This window comes from Schistocerca serialis, chromosome 2 (assembly GCF_023864345.2).
Source record: "Schistocerca serialis cubense isolate TAMUIC-IGC-003099 chromosome 2, iqSchSeri2.2, whole genome shotgun sequence".
NCBI classification, from domain to species: domain Eukaryota; kingdom Metazoa; phylum Arthropoda; class Insecta; order Orthoptera; family Acrididae; genus Schistocerca; species Schistocerca serialis.
In genome coordinates, this window is record NC_064639.1 from 827625964 (window position 1) to 827650383 (window position 24420).

Sequence of the window (24420 nt, forward strand, 5' to 3'; positions counted from 1 at the left end):
CAAGTGACTTCCACTTGTTTCTCAAGATGAAGAACTGGCTTGCAACGCAGCACTTTGATGATGATGCGGAACTTCAGGCAGGCGTGACTCACTGGCCGAAGTCTCAGGCGGCAGAATTTTACGACGAAGGTCTTTCAAAGCTTGTCCACCACTATTAATAAGCGCCTCAATGTGCTTGGTGACTATGTGAAAAAGTAGTATGTCAATCGCTCTTTCAGATGTATATAATAAAATGTATTTCATGTACTTAGTTTTTTTTAATGCCAAAACGTTTCCTACTTTATGAATAGCCTTTGTATTTGTTGACAACCTTGTTCACTATTCAGGTGTATCTGGATTATGTTGCTCTTCCTGCCTCCACTCCATCACCCACCCTTTCTCACTCTGCTATTTCTCTTTTTATAAAAATTATTAAATCCAGATTTCCTGTGTCATCTTATTTTCTATAAACATCTCTGACATAAAGGAAAAAATTGATTTTTTTATTTTGAATGCATTTTATGTCACAACCTCATTAGACTATTGTTTTATGCTAATTTATTTATTTTGCAAAATTTGAGTCTCCCTTTGTGTAATTTTGTCTGCTGTTTAGTTCACTGTTTATATTTACCATCACCACATTGTGTTTTAACTGACATGATTTTATTAAAAAAGCTTTCCTTCACAGATGGACTCAGCTCTTCTATGCAAGGACGGATGAGATGAACACATCCAATGAAGCTGATTCTCTTGCATCATTAGATTCGAGTGTTCTAATAGACAAAGGATTTTGTTCATGGTTCACTGCTTTATTTAGATTGAAGTAAGTACCAGCTAAAAACAGATAAATTATTTAAAATACAAAAGAATTGTTCACAACATCACGCAATTTCAGCCTCGCATTTTAAGATGCTAGTGCAACCCAACTTATGTAGACAAATGTGGATTATTTTCTATGGTCTTGGAACTAGGATAATGCAACTCCATTTTAGTGAATGTCATCTTAAAAAAAGAAATATTTTTTTAATGCAAACTGATAAAGATTTGATGGTTTCTCAGGTCTCCAGCTGGGAAAGCCTACAGTGATAAAGATTTGATTATAATATTAGAAATGGTGTCCTTTGCCTTTTCTTGGTTAGCTAGAGTCTTAGTTAGAAGCATAGTATGGCACACTCAACTATGTCTGGTAGTATCACATTTCTCTGTAGTGTTATTTTTATTGTTGTTATTACTATTATTGATATTTTTAGTTATACACATACAGTGTATAACAGATAAATGCTTAAATTTGACAACCAGATCATAGTACTTGCTGTCTTCATGCAAGTCTTTCAGACTGCCTTTAAAAGCATGGAGTGGGGAGTTCTATAAAAAATGTTGTATTTCTTTTCCTTTGCATCGCACCCACATGCAGCACTTTCGTGATAACCCTACTTCTTACAGATTTGGCTACATTTCCCTTTGTCCTGTTTTGGATGTGGTAGATTCTGAACCATCCACAAAAATGGTCAAACCCTGGGTTTCGAATCAGATGGGTCTTCTGGGATGATGATCATTCCAGCATTCTTTCCGCTTCTCAGTGACATCAAATATCTGTGTGACTTGAAGACAGACACAAGGTAGCTTGCACGACTTCAGGCATATACATGGTGAATTCTGGAAAGTGCTCTTCAGATCTAAGTTTTTGTGGGACTTTTGTCTTCTTAAGGACTTGCATCTCAGTAGCTTTTCTTCTGAGTTTGGGAAGAGCAGTATTGGACAGACGAGGCAGTCACTGTGTGGGAATAGGTCTAACAGTGCCAATAATGGTCACCATGGCCCCCTTCAGTTCCCACATCTATCTTAATCATTAATGAGAACCACCTCCACTGTATTTGTTAAACATTTATTATGTTATGGGTGATTTATTTTCTTTGGACACCTCCAGGTTGCCTGCAGTTAAACACACAGGAAATTAGGTTAAGCTGCAGTATTTTAATGAATAAAATAGGAGACTCACACTGATAACAATCTTAGACTAAATCCTCACCAAGTTGGGCTGAAGTTGAGACATAGACAGTTTAGTTGTTATATGTAATGTTAAAGACAACATCCAAGAATGCTGATCATAAACATTGTGCTAATGGCTTGGTGGAAGTATGGTGAGCCAATGTGGCATACTGTGTACAGTAAAGCATACAGTAAAGTGTACCTCAACAGAGGTAAACAAGTAAATATAGTACTTGGCCTCTTTAGAGTGTGATAGTAGAGTGTGCAATTGTAATTGTTACAAGCAATGACTAATCCTCAAGTGCAGAATTAATATTAAAGAGTGCGTAATTAATGCAAACTATTGAAAGGTAGAACCAAACAAGTGCATAATCAATGCAAACGATTGAAAGGTAGAACCAAACAAAAGTTAACTACACAATTAAGTACAGTAATAATGGAACAAGTGACAATACTTACACCGAATCACACTGTCATTTGACAGTTATAACAGTAAGTGAATAAATAGACAGTTACAGGATAATTGTGTAAATTATATCTAGAATAATTTTGGCCTCAAAGAGTGATCATAAGTTATTGGTAATGCTGTTGCAAGAGGTGTGTGTGTTTTTAAAAATGTAAGAGCTAAGGGAACTAAACTGATGGTTATCATATTCTGGTAATAAAATTACAAGTTAGCTAAAATTATTTACATTGGAAGAGAATGTAAACAAGTGGTTACACAAAGCTGTTGATAAATTCATTTGAGTTACTATACAACTGATTGTGAAGTAATCACAAATAGTAAAACAGAACCAATAATTGTGATCATGACTGCAGGGTAAAACCAGTTACCACTAGTAACGTCTTTTCATTGACTGTGTAAAAGAATTGAGAGTAGCTGAACAGGGTAGTTTTTTGTGTGTTACTAACAACGCGTCTATACAATAAAGAGGTAGACAGAAAAGCTATACATGGTTGCACTGATGTAGATGTATAAAAACAGTGAGCAACCAGTTGCACCTATGAATTAATTGCACACACAGTGATTGTGAGCAGTTGACTGTGAGCAATGAATAAAAGCTATTACAAGAAAACATGTTGTCACTGAACGTGTGGAGTGGCAAAATAAACTGGGTAGCTTGTCATGTATTGTCAGTTAAAATCTAGCTATATTTAACTTTGTAAAACTCTGTTCGAACAAGCCTAGTAAGGCCCAGTGATACCGACCAACCACCGTGTCATCCTCTGCCAATAGGCATACTGGATGCAGTTAAGGAGGGGCATGTGGTCAGCTCATTGCTCTCCTGGTGTCCGTTTTCGTGAACAGAGCCACTACTTCTCAGTCAAATATCTCCTCAAATGACCTCACAAGGCCTGGGTGCACCCTGCTTGTCAGCAGTGCTCTGCAGACACGGATGGTGATCCATTAAAGTTCTAGCTAAGCCCAGTGGCACTTTACTTCAGTGATCAGACTGGAACCAGTGTCACTAACGCAGCAGGGCCATTGGCCTTGAACTTGCTACTATTATGCAAAAGTACAGAACTGATAAAGAATAAAAGCTACTTCGTAATTAATCCAAACAATTGAAACCACCTTGTTCAGCTATTTTCAGTTTTTTATACATTTAGTGACAAGATGTTATTTGTGGTAATGGCTTTTATTCTATGGTCATGATCGCTATGTTTGATCAGTTAATGGTCCTGTTGTACTATATGTAATTACTTTTCCATTAAGTTGTGTAATAATTTGTATGGTGTTATCAACCTAATGATGTAGCTCTGTGTAACCACTGCTTTATGATTTCTTCCATTGTAAATAATTGTAGCTAACTTAAAACACCTCACTTGTAATTCTATTAACAGTGTACCACAACCATCAGCTTGGTTGCCTTAGCTTTTCTATGTTCTTAAATGGCAGCCCATCTCTTGTAATGACATTACTACTAACTTATGATCATTCTGAGAGATGAAAATTATCATTCCAGATATATTGTACATAATTATTCTGCATCTGTATATTTATTAACTTACTGTCATAGTTGTCAAATGACGATACAATTTAGTGCAAGTACTGTTGCCTGTTCCATTGTTATTGTGCATAATTGTATTGTTAACATTTACTCAGTTGTACTTTCTAATTGTTTGCATTAATCGTGCACTCTATAAAATTGGTACTGTGCTTAAGGTTTCTTCATTGCTTGTAGCAGTTACAATTGCATGGCCAATTGTTGCACTCAACAGAGACTAAATACTATGTTTACATGTTTACCTCTGTCAAGAAGCAGCCTTCTCTTGGCAGTTTACTGTATGCAGCATGCCATATTGGCTCACCATACATCCACCAAGCCGTATAGGCAGAATGTTTACGACCAGAGTTCTTGGATGTTGCCTTTAACATGACACACAAGAACCAGACTATCTATGTGCTGATTTCAGCACAACTAGGCGAGGATTTAGTATAAGTTTATCAGAGTGTTCCCCAATTTTATTCTTTAAAATACTGTTGCTTTAGCCTAGGTTCCTGTTCTGTTTAACTCCAGGCAACATGAAGGTGTTCAAAGAAACAAAATTAGTTGTAGCACAATAAATGTGTAATAATACAGTTAAGGTGGTTTTCATTAAAATTTTCAGCCGTGGGCTTATCATGATCAAGATTACACCTTATTTGTATGTGTGCTGTTATCTGATGCCAGGGGACAAAATGCTTATTGAAGATCATTGACTCCAGAATTAATTGATCACTTTATTTTGCCAAAACAAAAAATAGCCACAGGCACTAAGGCCAGATTCACAAGGCTCTGGTGTATTTCTCACATGGAAGACCATTAAGCTTAAGAAATGCTTTTGTACAGTTTCCACCAAGACAACAGGCATTTGTAATTGCACCATGTTATTTGAACTGAACTGTGAGAATGATAGTGTTTACTACACATCTTTTGTGACAAGAAACTGCAGAAAACTGAAGTATAATGATCATTCACATATTCCGTAAGTATCTCATTTTTAATTTAATGATTTGCAGTATATTTTTCACAGTTACAAATATGATGAAAGGTCATGTTGCTTGTAACAAATTAAGTGAATGATACAATCTTATTGTTGGGCATAAGGATTATAATACACTATACTCTACAATAGTGGAATGCCAAAAACTCAAATTACAGTGAAAACATACGTAAACAAATAAGTTAGATGTAAATGACGAGAAGAAGTTGGATAGGTGCAGAATTTCTGTGTCTTAAGAAGCACACTATTTTATTTATAAGAAAAGTCATCAAAAACTTGTCATTTTTAGCTTGGAGAAATTTATTTCTAAAATAAAATATGGAAAATTGCTGGTGTAACGAAGACATTTGGATAAAGTGCACATCCTGCAAAAAGGGATGCCACCACATCAAAAATGAGCAATGTATGAATAACCAAAGAATCGTTAACCCCTTATATTGATCTTGTTTCAAATTTTGTTCCAAAAAATATTTTTTGATAATGAAAAACATCCTATAGTTTATGCCCTTACATACAGACATATAAAGATAGCTTTCAAAGCTCAGAATAATGAGTTACAAAATTTTATAGGTCACCAGTAATAAAATCCCAGGTATACTCATGCACTGAACTTTGATGAAAATATCGTGAAACTTGAAGTCATTTTTTAGTTTTTGTGTAGCTATAAAGTCTAACCATGTATTTCACTCACTTTCTGAGGCACTAAATTCAATGATGAACTCGGGATCACTACCATATTTTACGGACTATGAGATGCACTTTTTTCTGCAAAAAATTGCCTCCAAAATTTGGGTGCATCTTACAGTTGAAATTAATATAAAAATGTCTGGTGTTTGATTTAAAATTCCTGCAGCTCACCCTTGCAGCCTGCCATCGCAAACACTGAACACTTATTTGTGTTATCAGTAACAGCACAATATTTTTGTTAGTAGCTAGTTTCGTAATGGAAAAAATGGTATTGACACGATGTCAGCTATAAACTGAAAGTAATAACATATGCAGAACAACATGGAAACAGAGCAGCTGAGCAGTATTTTGACCCTCCACCAACAGAAAAAAAGCATTCACAATTGGCACGCTACTAAAGAACTGAAAAAAAAGGGGGGGAATACTAAATGTGCAAATTGAGGACTGAATGCAAAATGGTCAAAACTATAAGATGATATATTGAAATAGATTAAAGGACACCATCAAAGTGGCATTGGAATTAATACAAAAATGTTTCAAATACATGCTCATAAGCTAGTGCTACAGTGGAACTTAGCAGACTTAAAGAATGGAGTTGGTTGGTCCTATAAGTTTATGAAGCATTGTGGACTTAGCATGCAAACCAAAATCAAAATAACTCAAATAGAATTTGGATGAAACTCATCTGACATTTGATGTGCTGAGTAACAAAGCTGTTGCCATGAAAGGTGTGAAAACTGTAACTATAAAATCAAGTGAACATGAAAAAATAAATTACTGTTGTCCTTTCATGTTGTTCTGATGGTATTAACTTAACACAATGATCATTTCTGAGCATAAAACAATGCCAAAATGTTCTGAAATACTGCCAGGTGGCAATGTTCACATACATGACAAGTGTTGGATGGGCAAGGCTGGTATGAAATTATTGATTAACAGTGTGTGCTTTATTTTTATTTATTTATTTATTTATTTATTTATTGTTCCGTGGGACCACATTTAGGAGAAGTCTCCATGGTCATGGAACGAGTCAATACATGAAATTATAACACGATTGTAGAAACAGATAAAATGAAATATAAGAAACATATTCAGGCGACAAGTCGTTAGTTTAAATAAAGAAAATCAAGAATGTAACACTGGAATTTGCTTAATTTTTAGCTCTTCCAGGAGCTCCTCGACAGAATAGGAGTGAGCCATGAGGAAACTCTTCAGTTTAGACTTAAAAGTGTTTGGGCTTCTGCTAAGATTTTTGAGTTCTTGTGGTAGCTTATTGAAAATGGATGCAGCAGAATACTGTACTCCTTTCTGCACAAGAGTCAAGGAAGTGCATTCCACATGCAGATTTGATTTCTGCCTAGTATTAACTGAGTGAAAGCTGCTAACTCTTGGGAATAAGCTAATATTGCTAACAACAAACGACATTAAAGAAAATACGTACTGTGAGGGCAATGTCAAAATTCCCAGACTATTGAATAGGGGTCGACAAGAGGTTTTCGAACTTACACCATACATAGCTCGAACAGCCCGTTTTTGAGCCAAAAATACCCTTTTTGAATCAGAAGAATTACCCCAAAAAATAATACCATATGACATAAGCGTATGAAAATATGCGAAGTATACTACTTTTCGTGTTGAAATGTCACTTATTTCAGATACTGTTCTAATGGTAAATAAAGCGGCATTTAGTTTCTGAACAAGATCCTGAACATGGGCTTTCCACAACAGCTTACTATCTATCTGTACGCCTAGGAACTTGAACTGTTCCGTCTCGCTTATAACATGCCCATTCTGTCTGATTAAAATGTCAGTTCTTGTTGAATTGTGGGTTAGAAACTGTAAAAACTGAGTCTTACTGTGATTTAGCATCAGATTATTTTCCACAAGCCACGAACTTATATCATGAACTACATTATTTGATAATGTTTCAATATTACACACAAGATCCTTCACTACCAAGGTGGTGTCGTCAGCAAACAGAAATATTTTTGAATCACCTGTAATACTAGAAGGCATATCATTTACATAAATAAGAAACAGCAGTGGCCCCAGCACCGACCCTTGGGGAACGCCCCATTTAACAGTGCCCCATTGGGACTGAACATCATTACCACTCTCAATATTGCGGAGGATTACCTTTTGCTTTCTGTTCTTAAAGTAGGAGGCGAACCAATTGTAAGCTACTCCCCTTACTCCATAATGTTCCAACTTCTGCAGTAATATTTTGTGGTCAACACAGTCAAAAGCCTTCGTTAAATCAAAGAAAACACCTAACGTTCGCAACCTTTTATTTAATCCATCCAAAACCTCACAGAGAAAAGAGACTATAGCATTTTCAGTTGTTAAGCCATTTCTAAAACCAAACTGTACATTTGACAGCAAATTATGTGAATTTAAATGCTGCAGTAACCTTGTATATACAACCCTCTCGATAACTTTAGCAAACACCGATGGAATAGAAATAGGTCTATAATTGTCAACATTATCCCTGTCTCCCTTTTTATAAAGTGGCTTCACTACCGAGTACTTTAATCGGTCAGGAAACCGACCACTCCTAAAGGAAAAGTTACAGATATGGCTAAGTACTGAGCTAACATACGTGGAACAATACTTCAGTATTCTGCTAGATACCCCGTCATATCCATGAGAGTTCTTGGTCTTTAGTGATTTAATTATTAACTCAATCTCCCTCTTGTCAGTATCATGGAGGATCATTTCAGGTAACAGTCTCGGAACACTTTTCTCTAAGAGCGCTATATGAAGAAGAGTTCTCTTCTTGTGCTAGATTAGTTCAGTAGTTATTTGAAAAATTATGTGAAAGAGAAACTGAGACAGGAAAATAAAGAGCTTGCTATTAATCTAGGAGGACTTACTTCACAATTGCAACCCCTTGATGTCTCGATAATTAACCATTGAAAGCGTATGTGAGGGACGAATGGAACAAATTTACGATGAATGAAACCAAGATGAATTCATGCCGAAGGGAGCTTTAAAACAATCTAGAATCAACCAAGTATGTCAGTGGATGAAACAGTCATGGTCTAGAGTGAGAGAAGACATTTTTGTTAAATCTTCCAAAAAGAGCAACGTAAATAATGTTCTCAAAGGCAGTGAAGACCATCTCGCATATGAAGAGCACATTGACAAAGAAGAAGATTTTCAGGGATTTTAAAGCTCAGTTCAGTTTCATAAACTAAGAATTTGTCTCGTCTCACTTTGCAACCTAATAATAAAAATATTATTTTTTTAAAAATTGCTTAAAAATTAAGGCAGTCTCATAGTCTGTAGTGTGTTATAGTCCATAAAATACAGAACTTTTTGAAAGTATTGCCTAAACAGTAATGCAGGAAAGAGGCTGAAAGCATGTGTTTTGTTGTCAAGTATCCAAAGCTGCACATGGTAAAGATGATATCCTGTGGCAACCACCTGAACAGAGTCCCAAGGCTGGCTAACAGTTCTCTAAGATTCTGTCAGATTGCTACCTGCCTGCAGCAACCTATGACTGACTATTTCTGCTGCCCGCCTGCAGCTTAACAATGTTTCCCTGTCCATCTCTGACTTCTGTCTATCTTCAGTTACTCACTCTGAGTGCCCCCAGAGCATTTGGATCCAGAGTTTTGTTCATATTTCCTCTCTGACCCCTCTGTCTACTGCCATGGCATAATGTCAGATCTCTTGCCACCTTATTGGCTCTGCTTATGCATTTCTTCAGAGGCTGGGTGGGGAGAAAGAGGTGCCTTGCTTAATATGGTCACACTCTGCATCCTAAGCCCTTTACTGGCTTCTCATGACATAGCTTTGTCCCCACCAAAGGCCTTTTCTCTGTCTCCCATGCATCCTACTGTCCTGTGTCTAATAAGGAGTGCTGGTCTCACCATTATACTATCATATGTGGATTGGATGTTGCCTCCATGCCTATGAATAGACCACTGTCTAGTAATGCCCTGTGGATTCTGTATGCTTATAGCTTATCTCAGTTGTTTCTGGCTGATACACTGGCATTTAGTTGATCACCCACCGCTCTTCTGCATTAATTCCCGGTGGCTTCTGTGGCAACGCCATAGAATTTCTTTCTTACTTTGTTAATAGGAGACTTGGCTTTTTCCTGTGGACACAACAAATACATATGCGTTAGGAGGTGGTATCCCTATCACTATGTATGTCCATGATATATTCCTCATCATAGGGTATTTTGCATTGCTTGCATGTTCTACCTGTGGCTGTTCAGTGATCATAGTGCCATTACAAAGTGGTGCACACTGTTCTGGCATGTTGTTGAGACACATTCTTCTTTTTTTACCTGTGATAATGAACCCTATGGTGCTGATGTCCACATCTGTGGACAGCTATTAATATCACCTCTTCTTTGTTGTTTTCAATCAATCCTCAGGCTGCAAATCCACAGAGCTCACCCAAGTAAACACTCCCAACTAATAGCGTACCCTGTGTGCATTTTTAGTCTCAGGGCTGATTGAAAATCCCAAACAAAAGACATTAACATCAGTCCACTGTATGGTCAACTGTGCCACAGGGTTTGTAATATTACTTAAAATCTAGATGCGAAATTTCAACTGTTGATGCATTCTGGAAGAGAACATAAAAAAACCCCATGAAAACAGCGTTTCATGGCTTCACAAATGCAACTGAGAGAGAGGTATCTTCGGTGACACAAGCTGCTATTATGGGAAGCATAGCATGCTGTTCTCCAAGGAAAATCATGATGTAAACCCATCGAAGTCTGAAAAAATTCTTGCTCGGGTATGAAAAATCCCGTCTCATTCTTAGCTGTATGTCAAATTTACTCTGACAAAGTAAAAGCTATCCATAGACTACACAAATTTTGAGTGCATAATAATATGTAAGTTTATGAAGTTGAGTAATATATCTAAAAAACAAAGATGAGGTGACTTACCGAACAAAAGCGCTGGCAGGTCGATAGACACACAAACAAACACAAACATACACACAAAATTCAAGCTTTCGCAACAAACTGTTGCCTCATCAGGAAAGAGGGAAGGAGAGGGGAAGACGAAAGGAAGTGGGTTTTAAGGGAGAGGGTAAGGAGTCATTCCAATCCCGGGAGCGGAAAGACTTACCTTAGGGGGAAAAAAGGACAGGTATACACTCGCACACACGCACATATCCATCCACACATACAGACACAAGCAGACATATGTCTGCTTGTGTCTGTATGTGTGGATGGATATGTGCGTGTGTGCGAGTGTATACCTGTCCTTTTTTCCCCCTAAGGTAAGTCTTTCCGCTCCCGGGATTGGAATGACTCCTTACCCTCTCCCTTAGAACCCACTTCCTTTCGTCTTCCCCTCTCCTTCCCTCTTTCCTGATGAGGCAACAGTTTGTTGCGAAAGCTTGAATTTTGTGTGTATGTTTGTGTTTGTTTGTGTGTCTATCGACCTGCCAGCGCTTTTGTTCGGTAAGTCACCTCATCTTTGTTTTTTATATATAATTTTTCCCACGTGGAATGTTTCCTTCCATTATATTGAGTAATATATCTCATACATAAGCATACAGGTAGCATACTAGCTCCAATAGCACTTTTTTCCATGTTATAACTCAGTTTCTACAACTCTGCATAGTTCACTAATTATGGGGAAAAACAGGAACAGGACATATCAACATGTCACATGAAACTCTTTATTACATGAAAAGTTCTTCATTGTTGATACGCTATGTGATCAAAAGTATCCAGACACCTGACTGGAAATGGCTTAAAAGTTTGTGGCACCCTCCATCGGTAATGCTGGAATTCAATATGGTGTTGGCCCACACTTAGCCTTGATGGCAGCGCATTTTTCACAGAGTGCTGCACTGAGGAGAGGTATTGATGTCGGTCGGTGAGGCCTTGGTATGAAGTCGGTGATCCAAAACATCCCAAAGGTGTTCTGTAGGATTCAAGTCAGGACTCTGTGCAGGACAGTCCATTACAGGTATATTATCGTGTAACCACTCCGCTGCAGGCTGTGCATTATGAACAGGTGCTCGATCGTGTTGAAAGATGCAATCGCCATCCCTGAACTGCTCTTCAACAGTGGGAAGCAAGAAAGTGCTTTAAACATCAATGTAGGTCTGTACTGTGATAGTGTCATGCAAAACAAGCCCCCTTCCTGAAAAACACCACCACACCAAACCACCACCATCACCACCACCACCTCCGAATTTTACTGTTGGCACGACACCCTCTGGCAGATGATGTTCACTGGGCATTTGTCATACACACACCCTTCCATTGGATCGTCGCATTGTGTACCATGATTCATCACTACACACAATGTTTTTCCACCGTACAGTCGTCCAATGTTTACGCTCCTTACACCAAGCAAGGTGTCGTTTGGCATTTACCAGTGTGATGTGTGACTTATGAGCAGCTGCTCGACCATGAAATCAAAGTTTTCCCACCGTCCACCTAACTGTCATAGTACTTGCACTGGATCCTGACGCAGTTTGGAATTCCTGTGTGATGGTCTGGATAGATGTCTGCCTATTACACATTACGACCCTCTTCAACTGTCGGCGGTCTGTCAGTCAACAGACGAGGTCAGCCTGTACGGTTTTGTGCTGCACATGTCCCTTCACGTTTCCACTTTACTTATACATGGAAACAGTGAACCTAGATATGTTTAGGAGTGTGTAAATCTCGCATACAGACATATGACACAAGTGACACCCAATCACCCGATCACGTTCAAAGTCTGTGAGTTCCGCAGAACGCCCCATTCTGCTCTCACACGATGCCTAATGACTATTGAGATTGCTGGTATGGAGTACCTATGGTGGCAGCACAATGCATGTAATATGAAAAACATATGTTTTTGGTAGTGTCCAGATACTTTCGATTACATAGTGTACATGTACATTCATCACACTATCATTGCAGTAAATCCTAAATCTATTGGTGTATCCCTGGAACAATGGGTACACTTCCAGTCTTGCACAGTATAGGCACAAAGACTCTGCATTTTGTACACAAGAGCCTTTAAGTGCTCCCAACAAATAAGTTTCATGAGCTTATATCCAGTGAACGTTTAGGCTGAGGGTTGTTCCATCTTACTCTCATCTGTCCATCACATAATCTTTTATATAGAATCCAGTGACCATTTAAACTATAATGAAGAGGAGCACCAATATGTATGAAGCACTGGTTTCATTGCAGTGATAAAAATTGATATTATAGCAGATCAGAGGGAGTATTCTCTAAGAAAGCAGAGTAAGTGTGTTTGTTGGAGATTGGTAGAACAACATGAGGCCTTAATCATACAGTGTTAGCTCAAATAAAATCTTTACAATATGTTTCAAAACTTCATGAGAATTCATGTTTGCTGATACCAGCTGATGAAAATTTATACTCTCATAAAATTTAAATGTCTTAATCTTTGGACAATGTAAATACACTAAAACAGTTGTTGACACATCGATGAATAAACCGTGCAGGAAAATCAGATGCTCATAATGCCGGCACACACTGTGACTGGCATGAATGTAGCAGGCTATCATTTACATGAAATAATGACATATCAGTGTTTCTTGTTGCAGCTACTTGTTTTATGCTGACACTGGGATAATCATTAAACTGAATGAAGAACTGACTATCAGGTTGTGACATCCTTGTTCTGTGGTTCCCCAGTTCAAAGTAATAGACTTCAATTTCTTATGCTGCTTAAGGTGATGACCAGTTTCTTGCAGGTCACATTTGTTCTGAAAATATTTTGTGATAAAATCTTAGTGCCATGGCCACTGTTGTATGCTAGTCAATATACAAAATGGCCATTTGCTAACTCTGCATTTGTGTACACTTACATTGCACTGTAGTGGAAATAGTCCTCAATGACCGCTGTTAAACAGTTGTGTGTTCAAGACTGTAATGATCACTTAAATAACTGACGCTACATTTAGGTAAAGGAATGAAGTGAGGTGCATGCCAGCTTTGCTGAAACTGAACACACAACACTGAAGCTGAATCTAAGAACTACACCTTTATCGGATGTAACCAATACGATATTTTTAGTACTTCATGTAAGAAAGTATTTCATATGGTATTCGGGTATGTTCTGTTTCTTCGTGTTCCCCCAAGACTAATGTACTATGAAGAATTATAGAAAATGAAATTGTGGACACGAAACATTTGCAAAGCAGTGTCCATATAATTTACTGCCTTCTTTTGTGTGTAAGGTAGGTGTTCTGAATGTTTGGTTGTACCTTTATGTTACACTCTGTGTAGTGGACATATGATAATGTTTTGTGAATGTTATGTAAGGAATATTTAACAAAATAATGCTCCTGTGTTTGCATATAGTTTAAACTCTAAGTTGGTACCTGTATTTATACAAGTTTATTTGCCATTCCTTTTCCAGTAATTTCTGTTTAACCACTCATTTGGGCATGTCTTGTCTCAAGTAGTGGAAATATAGCTTTATGTTCATTGTCCCTATTAATGTTTTTAAGTCATTTGCATTTTTTGAAGTGTTGTTTCATAATGGTGCTGTTTCTGTTTTTGCAGGGACGAAAACATCTTGCAAAAATGTGGGCCAGATGCAGTGCAATATTTGTCATTTCAGCGCCACATAATATTCTATTTGTCAGTGGTTATGGTCATATCCTTAGCTGTCGTGCTTCCAGTCAATTTCCAAGGAAATTTGGGAGGAGACGAAGAAACATTTGGCCATACAACTCTCTCAAATCTTGATCCAAGGTTCGCATAAAAATCCTACAATACAAAATGCTAAGATTTAATGTATATTTTAAATCCAAGATAAGTGTGAGGTAATTTAAAGCACTGTCAAAGAAATAGCGATGGGTGGTTGCCGTTGTCCTTTTTCTGTATGGTGCAAATAACTTTTCAGTACCCCCTGGACTTCTTAAGTCTTAGCTGAATGTACTGTCAGATTTTTCCAAGTAAATTTAGCATACACTTATTCCCAGAAGGCTGTAACATGCCAATATCCCAGACTTGACTGAGGTTGGTACATAGGATATGGATGATCAATCAGCATGATTGCCTTCGTTGTAGCTTTGTTTTTTACAGAGGTATGAACAGTGGTATGACTTTTTTAAATGGCACCCTGTAATTTTTATTCAGTAATTCATTTCCTTTCCTAAAGACCTATTCAGAAATGTCTTTCAGTGTAACATTCACTGAAACACAACATTATTAATTACATAACACATCATTGACTTTGAGCCTGGGATCACAAACTCGTCCACTTGCTGGAGTTTTCAGAAAACAAATGAAAACCAAGTACAAACATAACACAAAATTGACTTTGACTATCCTGTACCGTTGCCTAGGAGAGGAACATTCAAAGATGCTCAAAGTGGTGACCTTGGACACTGATACAAGGGTGCACTCATTGAATGAAAGAATTATTTACTGCTTCCAGTGTTGCCTGCTGAAGAGAATTACAAGTAAGCATGATACGTTCTTGCATGTTCTCTGGAGTTGTTGGGATATCACAATAGACAATGTCTTCAATGCATCCCCAAGGAAAAAAGTCCAGAGGATTTAAATGAGGAGACCTAGCAGGCCAAGTAACTGTTCCTCCTTGACCAATCCATTCGGCAGGATACCTTCGGTTCAGAACACGATGTGCACCCAAGGCATTATGTGCTAAACATCCATCGTGTTGATACAACATAAGCATTCTTGTTCTTAGTGACACTTCATCCAGAAGAGGAGGAAGAATTCGTGTGAGGAAGTTGGCATATGCTGTGCCGTTTAGACTACCATTGATGAAATAACGGCCAATAATTGTAGAACCAAGCATCCCACACCAGACATTAACTCTCCATTGGCACTGATGTTCCACCTGTCTAAGCCATCGTGGGTTGTTGCTGGACCAATAATGCATGTTCCTTGTATTTATCTGTCCTTTGTTTGAGAAGGAACATTCATTGGTAAATAGAACATTGGAGAAGTAGTTCGGGTTGGCGAGGATTTGCTGCTGTGTCCACTGACAGAGCTGTACACGATTCTGGAAATCATTTGCATACAATTTTTGATGTAGGTGTACATGGTAAGGACAGAGCCAGTGACATGTAAGAATACAGTGTACATTGGTTTTAGGAATGCCAATCTCGTGTTCAAGCTGTCCTGTGCTCACATGTGGATTCGTAGCAATGGAAGCAAGAAACAGTAACTTCGGCAATTTCATCATTGCGATTGCTATGATGATTGCATTGTCATGGGTTGAAACCTCCCATTTCCTGAAGCGTTGCAACAAGACGAGAAAACATCTGTCGGGAAGGTGGGTTCTTGTCAAGATATCACTCTCTGTACAGTTACACTGCCTGCGTAGCATTTCGCCTAACTTCAACCACAATAAAAGAAACATTATGTCAATGCAGTTTGTAGGAAGGACAGCCTTTACTTACACAACAGTATTTACAGTATTTAAAAGGACTAAACTGTTGTACTAAATGTACCTGTACATAAGAAAAAAGTATTGCAGTTACTGTTCTGCTTACTTACATTCCCCATAGATGAGTAGCAGTTCTACTTTCTCTTCGTTGGTGTACACTCTACTCGCACAACTCAGCTGATGATTGTTGACAGAATGATGTGTGTGCATTCTACTTGTGTTTGCATTTGTCCTCTGTCAACGTCAGCACGTGGGTGTGTTCCATTACCCTGAGTACCTATACTAAGTGTCAACGTCAATGTTGTGTTATGTAATTAATAATGTTGTATTTCAGTGAATGGTACACTGTGATACATTTTTGAGTAGGTCTTTAGGAGAGGAAATGAATTACTGAATAAAAAAATACAGGGTGCCATTTAAAAATGTCGTACTGCTGTTCATATCTTTGTAAAAATCAAAGCTACAACAAAGGCAATCATGCTGATTGATGTCCTCCTGACAGCTAAAGAACATTTGCTTGAAACATTTTGTAATTTGCATCTGGACAAACAGTTATTTATGGTGGTAAAGATAAATGGGACACCCTGTATACATCCTTATCTATAAATATGTTATTTATTAAAGTGCTAGCACTGGCTGTTACTCTAGTTGGACTGCCTACCACTGACACTAAGTTGTAAGAGCACATCAGGTATTAAAATTTGTTCATTTTCTATTTTCTGTTAAAAAGTTCATATCACAGTCACCCATTACAATGAATGATTTAATTTTGCTAGACAGGTGGGACGAGTGATTCAGAATGCCCCAGAAAAACATCCAGATTCTGAGCAGTTGACCTGTAAACTGACACTATCTGCAGTTATCTGAATGCCACACACCTCAATGTGCTGTTCAGCACAGTATTTGCATAACTCCAGAGATTTAAACACTATATTATTTCTAACAGACATTGCAGCGCTACCCTTTCCCATACTAGTTATACAGTAATGAGCAGCTGAACAAAAGATTTCAGTCTGCAACATGTGGATTCTGTTCTTGATATGATGTTCAGAGAAACACATAATATCAGGTTCGCTTCCATATTCTTCATCTTTTACATTTATTAGCAGTTGGTCTGTTCTGTTCTCCAGACCTCTTACAATTTGATGAAATACAAAGTTTATGACTTGTTCATCATTGCATTCATATATTTGTTTGAAGCAGTTTTTCTCAGTACACTAGTTAGCTTGGGCCACTAGAGGCTCTTTTTGAATGCATGAGAGATGTTTACATGTTCTGAACTACTTTCCTCTCATGTGACTTACAAAAAATACTGAGTTACTTTTCTGTTGTGTGTGGGATGAACTACTGTTTCTGCAACATGTGGTAATGTCAGATGCTCATTCTAGTATTGATAGCACTGCTGTTGTTAATAATATTGGTGATGTTGCTGTTTCTTCTGCTGGTATCATTGTTCCCACACATGGCATTACATTGTTCACTTTTTTGTGCATGATTATTTCATGTTTGATTTTACATATGAAGTTCTTTCCTTCACAAATCAGGTGCATTCCATACTTGGTATGCTGGCATCTGACCAGGTTTCCTATATTGAGAACGCTGCAAATTACACATCTGTTTTATTTTAATGTTAGTTCTTTGTTCACACGTGAGAGTAATCATGTCACATCTGTGTGATATGTTGCAATGATTGTATTACCTTGTTTATTACAGTGTAAGAACGTCTTTGTTATGCTAGGCAGTCATTTGCTTCATTGTTTTTCAGTATTGTGTGCCCCTGCTATACACACCACATAATCATTTTATCATGCAGATTTTTCATTGCTGCTCCTGGCTTAACAATACCTATTGCATAGCATTTTGTGCATTCTTTGAAAAGTCGAGCCACGTTTTTTCTGTGGCTGCCCATAAAAAATAATATGCTACTTCCCTGTTTGTTCTGTTGTACGTTTTTGTTGATGTCTTTCACATTAGTTTCCTTAATACGTGCACAGTTTTTCAGTAGCACTGTTTGTCCTAATGTTGAATTTAGACCATGTTTAACCATTCTGTAACACAGTTGGTTTGGAGGTTCATTTTCACTTGCTGGTATTGGTTCAGTCTCTTCACTAATGGAAAGAACATGAAATTTGTTTTTAACTGACAATTATTAAATGTTTTCAATCCACGATGATTTTTTTGTGTTCAAACTTTTGTTTCTGTATTATATTTTAGTCCACTTGTTTGAATTTTTACGTGGGGAAGAATGGACTTGTTTGCCTGACAGCTCAGTCATTTCTTTTTGAAGTTTTCACATATCACTACTCAGTGCGCTAATGATTAACTGAAGGCTAGGAATATGCTCATTTAACTTCACAATTTTGTTCCTAAAATTCGCACACACTCTACTTTTACAGTCATTATTTTCATTTTCCACGGGAACACTTTTAACACTTTTAACACTTTCACACTTTTCACTTGCCTGCGCGCGCGCACACACACACACACACACACACACACACACACACACACACACACACACCAACCATCTTGAAGGTGTGGGACAAGGACAGAATCTAAACTGCTTGGAGTATCTTAATGTGGTGCTTTTCATTATCACACAGCAGCCACAGCTTAGCTTTAATTGTAGTCACATAGCCTCTCCTAAAATTCAGCTTAACATAATGTGAAGTTCCTATAACTGCAATGTAATGTTTGGGGGAAGGTGTGAAAATGGACTAAACCGTATGTTGTGTGTCACTAATGGACTCGTAAGGTTGCATGCAAAAAATGTGCCATATAGCACACACGTGTGTGGGTGTGGATGAGATACATGGTGAGGGTTTAGCATCCATATGAAGGGAAAAAAATTACAAACAGGAGTAATGGCTAACAATACAGCATGCCATATCCTATTTTTGATGAAACCACTAGGTGACACACATTCTAATGAAACCCATCAATGCAAAAACTAAAGACAATGCTTTTTGAAAAATGAGAAAATGGTTACCTCTTGCAACATTTCAACAAGACACGTTCAGTATAGTACACTGCAATCAGATGTGATAAAGTATGACCAACTCTACAGAAGTAAGCCCATGTGTGATTTATAAAATCATGACAGCATTTTCAGTTTGCCTGAACAGTAAGCATTAATACATTTTCACATTCTTAAAATTATTATTAACCAGTGCTTTATCTTTTAACAATATTGTGAACATTGATATTTTAGAGGCATGGAAAAATAATTTTCAAAAATTGCAAAAAGATACTGGTGTGGAGAAAAGAACGCCCCAAAAGTGTTAATTTCATCTTTGCTTTACATAAAATATCATTTGTCCATGACGTGAAAAATAAAAGTATTGATGCAACCTTCAAATTACCAATTAAATGACAGCAGTCAAATATGAAATCATCTGCACAACTCTGGATGTAGCAACCACACAAGTTTTAATGGAGAACAGATGCAAGGTCCATAGAAAGGATTCTTGGAAAATGCAACTTATTTATGGAAAAGCTGATTCCAAACTTGTCTGGCATATTTTAGAGTATTCGGCCACTGCCTGTTACCAGAGAGGGAGACCAGTGAAGGATGTGAAAACCAACTTTGTGTGACAGAAAAACAATTACTCCAGTAAGAACTCGCCTTTATTGGCTTAGGATCTGGAAACACAAATAGTAATAATGTGAAGTTGAATGTGAAAGATCTATGACTGTAAGAATGATAATTATTTCACCTTACAAATGAGAAAAGAGTAATTCTAGTTTTATTTTCAGCCTGATATGAAGGGCATTTCATATCATACCAGTACCATTGTTTTAATATCTTTAACAATGAAGATTGTGGGCTTTTAGTGGATAGTTAATTGGGTTTGTGGCTCACTACAAAGTTGACAGGGTTGTTAGAAATGATTTACATATAGTATTTGGGTGATGCTCAATCACAAAAACTCACTCACTGTTGTGGTATTAGTCAGAAAGCAGCTGGTGCACTTGACTTGCATCAAATAACAGAATTAGTTAATTTTTCTTTTAGCTATGAAGTGTAACGTACATTGAAACCTGTCAGCTGACAAAAATGGCTCGTGTGTCTGGTGTAGAGAATATTGGTTTCAGAGAACATTGCAGTATGTTTTCTTGAAGTTTTCCTGGCACACAAAATATTCCATTGTCTTTTGCACGTGCATCCAGGACAGTGATGTTTCTTCTTCAGGTGTAACCTACAGCCATATTAAAAGTGAGTCAGTGATTAAATTAAATCAGTCACCAACTCACCTTGCAGTTGGTTATATGATCATCACCTAAACTCAAGAAGAAATACTGCTACCCCAGATGCACTTCTGAAAGATTAAACGACATGTCTTGATTGTATGGTGTTACTGGCCAAGAGAGCATGTTGGAGGTTGTTAGACTGCCTGTTACAAGTATTTGTATTTGGCGACCACTTTGACGCCTTGCATGTAAGATGGAACTGCAGATGGAGCAGTTGATTGCTAATGATCAACACCAAATAAAATTAAATCAGTTTTTTTAAAAAAGTAGTTACAGCCAAAAATATGCTGTCAGACTGGAATATGCCAATTGGACTGTTGAAAAAGACGTAAAAAGCTTTAACTCTTGCATGTTGATACATATAGGGGTGTTCAAAAGTAAGAATGTACTAACACTGTCTTCATTATATGTTTATAGGATTGTTCAACTAATTTTAAAATACAAGCAGTAAAATTAGTCTAAATAGAGAGGTAGATTTTTTATAATACTAGATGAGACACTGATTATCATCTGAAAAGGTATAACACAAAAGGTACAGACAGCAGCCCCAATTATATGGGGATAAAACTTTTAACAAACTATTAAAGAATTTAAAAAGGTCAGGTAGAAGCTGCTTTGAAATGGTGTTGGAGAATCTTTCCAGTATGTTTTTTCTAGTATTAAGGACTTTCTTTTAGTGGAGTAGAATACAATTAATGTTTATAAGTAACAGTAATTGTGATGTACACTTCTTTTGTAGTTGTTCACGCAAATTTATGACAAGAAATGTAAAATATGAAGTAGGCCAAAAGTCACTCCCTATTATAACTTTTTGAAAACATTAAATTATTCTTGTTTGTTTGTAATCATTATAGGTATAAACAACAGAATGCACAGCTGTAAAATCAGACATCTAACATTTTTCATCGTTTATTCTGACATGTTGTGCATGTATTTTCTAATGAGGAGAGTTTTTGCTTTAAAATGTGGCACAGAGGTGGTTATAATTTAATAATAAATTAGTGGAATAATAATTCCAACACTGTTCTATCTACAAGGAAGGTGGTCTACAATTTACAGAAACATTTCGAGAAAAGTTGCCACAGGTCAAGTAGGCCATCAATAAGTGTGCTTAAGCATCCTAGGTCATCTGACAATATGTATCAACAAAAGTGGAAAACGATTAAAGAAAGAATACAATAAATAATCCGGTAGCTTCAGTAAAGTGTTCAGTTATTTCAGAATTCCAATTGTTTGCTTTGTATTCAGTTAGGTTATAATGGGTAGTGGCTTTTGGCCCATTCTGTATGTCCACAGTCTAAAACAAATCCTGTATTTATCTACATACAATGAATGAATGAATCAATGAATCTATCTATTTATCTATCTATCTATCTATCTATCTATCTATCTATCTATCTATCTATCTTCAGGGCCCAGCTACATTCACAGTTTTATTGTGTTAACAGCCTGAGCGAGACATAGTAGGTACAATGTATTGTGCAGGAAGAAGTGTGTAACTGGGCTGGCTTTTTCCATGTCCCTCATAGTCTTACATAGTTCAATTTTGTGTGGCCTGTCAATAAAAAATTAAAATGTATGGCTCTGTACAGATTAGGCAGTCTGTCTGCTGTAAGCTGCAGTTTTTGTTACCTTAGTATTTACTGAATTTGTAGGAATAAGCTATTACTTGAAGGAATTTGCATGTAGCAGCTGGTTTAAGTAATAAACAAAAAGGATTCAGAATGTTAATCATATATTTTTTTCCACAGCTCTCCATATTTGTGGATTCATGTAACATTGGCAATATTATACTTACCACTTGGCATCATAGTAATGAGGAGGTTTTCTGTGACCATGAGATTTGAAGAAAGTGACACTGCTGTTTCCCGAACATTGATGATAACAAATATCCCAAGAAAATTTTGTGATTCTGCTGATATCCGGAGACATTTTCAGTAAGTTTATGGATGCACAATTATTGAAAAACTGTTTAATGAGGTAGTCAGATGTGAACCGCACATTTTTTGTTAGTGATATTGTTCTTAATAAATTTGTGTGTGAGATTCTTAGCAGAAAGTTTGAACTGCAGCTGACCACCACCAAAGAATTAAATACTTAGTTTCAGATACATAGTATTAGGGTCATTTGCAATATAATGCAGAGATTGGAGGTACTTCAATCTGGATATCTGGTGCTGGTAGTGTTTGATTCCTTCAGAAATAAATGTAGTATCTCTTGTGGTCTGTGTAGCCAAAATGTGATTACGCACAGCGATGAAGCTTTTACATTGATCAATGGTCAAATCCCGATGGTCCCATGCCCACTGAATCATAACTGAAAATGTTGTTGGGTGAAAAAGTGAACACACAGGTGTGGTCTGCTGCAGAGCTCCATATCCAGCAATGTACAATGAATGGTGTACGCCTAAACACTTGTGCATGCATATGTGCCCTTCCAGCAGAGATGCCGGAGATCACCATCGATTCTACTTACAGAGCAGACAAGCCTCCAAAACCCATGTTCTGTGGGGAGCCATGGACATCAAACGCCTAGTGGTAGTTTCACTGTCCTCCTACCTCTTTCCATAGATGCTGATAACAGTAGCGCATGAACATTCAACCAACTTCACCATTTTCAAGATAGTTATCCTCAGGCTCTGAGATGATATTAATAATAAGTCACTTATGTCAATGGGTTTCCACATTTGCAGACCATATCTTCACTAAGGCTAGGGTGATCCCCTGTCAGTGTCTGCTCAAGTTACATACTTTTTGTTACCATGTCATGTGCCCTCAACACCACCAGATGGTATCTAGTGTCACTGTGGGTAGTGGTCATAATGTTTTGGCTTACCAGTGTAATTATGAGAAATGGTTATGATGCTTCTGCATGGCTCGCTCGCTGGATAAAGGCTGTTAGGAAAAAGAAGTAAAGCTGTCTATGGTGCTTTTAGTCAGTATCTAAAACTTTGCTGTCTAATCACTGAAGTACTGAAATGAATGTCTACATGCACATGATTATTCTGCAGTTCAAACTGTAAGTGGCTTTTTAAAATATAATCATAAAATGCCTTTATCTTTCATGTTTTCTTAAGGATTATTAGAATGGTGCTTATGATCTGCTGTTGTGTTCTTATTGTTGTTGCTTACATGATGTACGAAATTTCATTCTGCACATCCATACTAGTTTGTGTTCATTAGTAGTTTTCCTTCTATGGTTTGATTCATTATAAGACAGCAATTGATAAATGTGAAAAAAATTGTATATGTGATGTTTATTAATCCAAGAAAATACACTGCCTGACAAGAAGAGTGATGCTCCCAAAGGACATGGTCAGATGTCAGTGTTACTTTGTATACATTCACACTGTCAGTGGGTATATAAATGATTAGAGCTGCAACCGGTAAACCCCTTCCCTGATTCTGTAATGAATTGAACTCCTATGTGTAAAACAGTTTCAAACTTCTGATTACTTTACAAATGAGTTAATACACTCATGTTTGGCATTAAGCCTATAAGTGAAAAAAAGTTTAGTCACAAAGTGCTCTTATTCTCAGATACTGAATGGATACAGTCTGGGTGAATTGTGTACTGAGAGTAACTTTCCATCAAGGCTATACAGTTTTAACTGTAATACTAGACTTACTGCATTAAACCTTTAACACAAGATTAGAGCTCTTAATGGTGAGGTTCGGACACTTTTAAATTTCTAAATTCAAACAATTACTACATGAAATACTTGAAATAAAATTTTTGTAGCCCCTGGAAGCTATTAAATAGAGCAGCCTGCAACTAGAATGTGCCCCAAGTTAGCTATTTAATAATATAGATTCTCTGTGACAGGTAGAACTGCCGTCAGAGAACATGAAACTTGTTGAGGCTTAGTGTGGTTACTAGACTTGGTAGGGCATATAAGGAGTGTGAATTCTACCAGATGTTGAGTGTTTACTGTGAAGGACATGGAGATGTCTACACTTGTGTGACATTATCAGCACTTGCAAGATTTTTAAAGGACTGTCATTGTGGCTTTCCATTTGGCAAGCTGGTCAAATTGTGCAATGTCCAGATTGTGTGGAATTTGGATGTGACAGTGGTCTGAAGTTGGGTTGCATGGGACTGTGAGAACGGACATATTCATCATTAAGGTTCCTGTTGACCACATCTGACTGAG

At 37.3% G+C, this 24420-nt stretch overlaps 1 protein-coding gene across 2 annotated transcripts in view; it reads left to right on the top strand.

Annotated features, from left to right (window-relative positions):
* The window catches only part of LOC126458088 (CSC1-like protein 2), a 180083-nt gene that overhangs the window by 71762 nt on the left and 83901 nt on the right, over positions 1 to 24420 (top strand). For both annotated transcript variants that reach the window (XM_050094905.1, XM_050094906.1), the window contains exons 5-7: positions 668 to 802; positions 14159 to 14350; positions 22019 to 22204. In XM_050094905.1, the coding sequence (XP_049950862.1) occupies positions 668 to 802; positions 14159 to 14350; positions 22019 to 22204 (513 nt within the window). The remainder of the gene's footprint in view (positions 1 to 667; positions 803 to 14158; positions 14351 to 22018; positions 22205 to 24420) is intronic.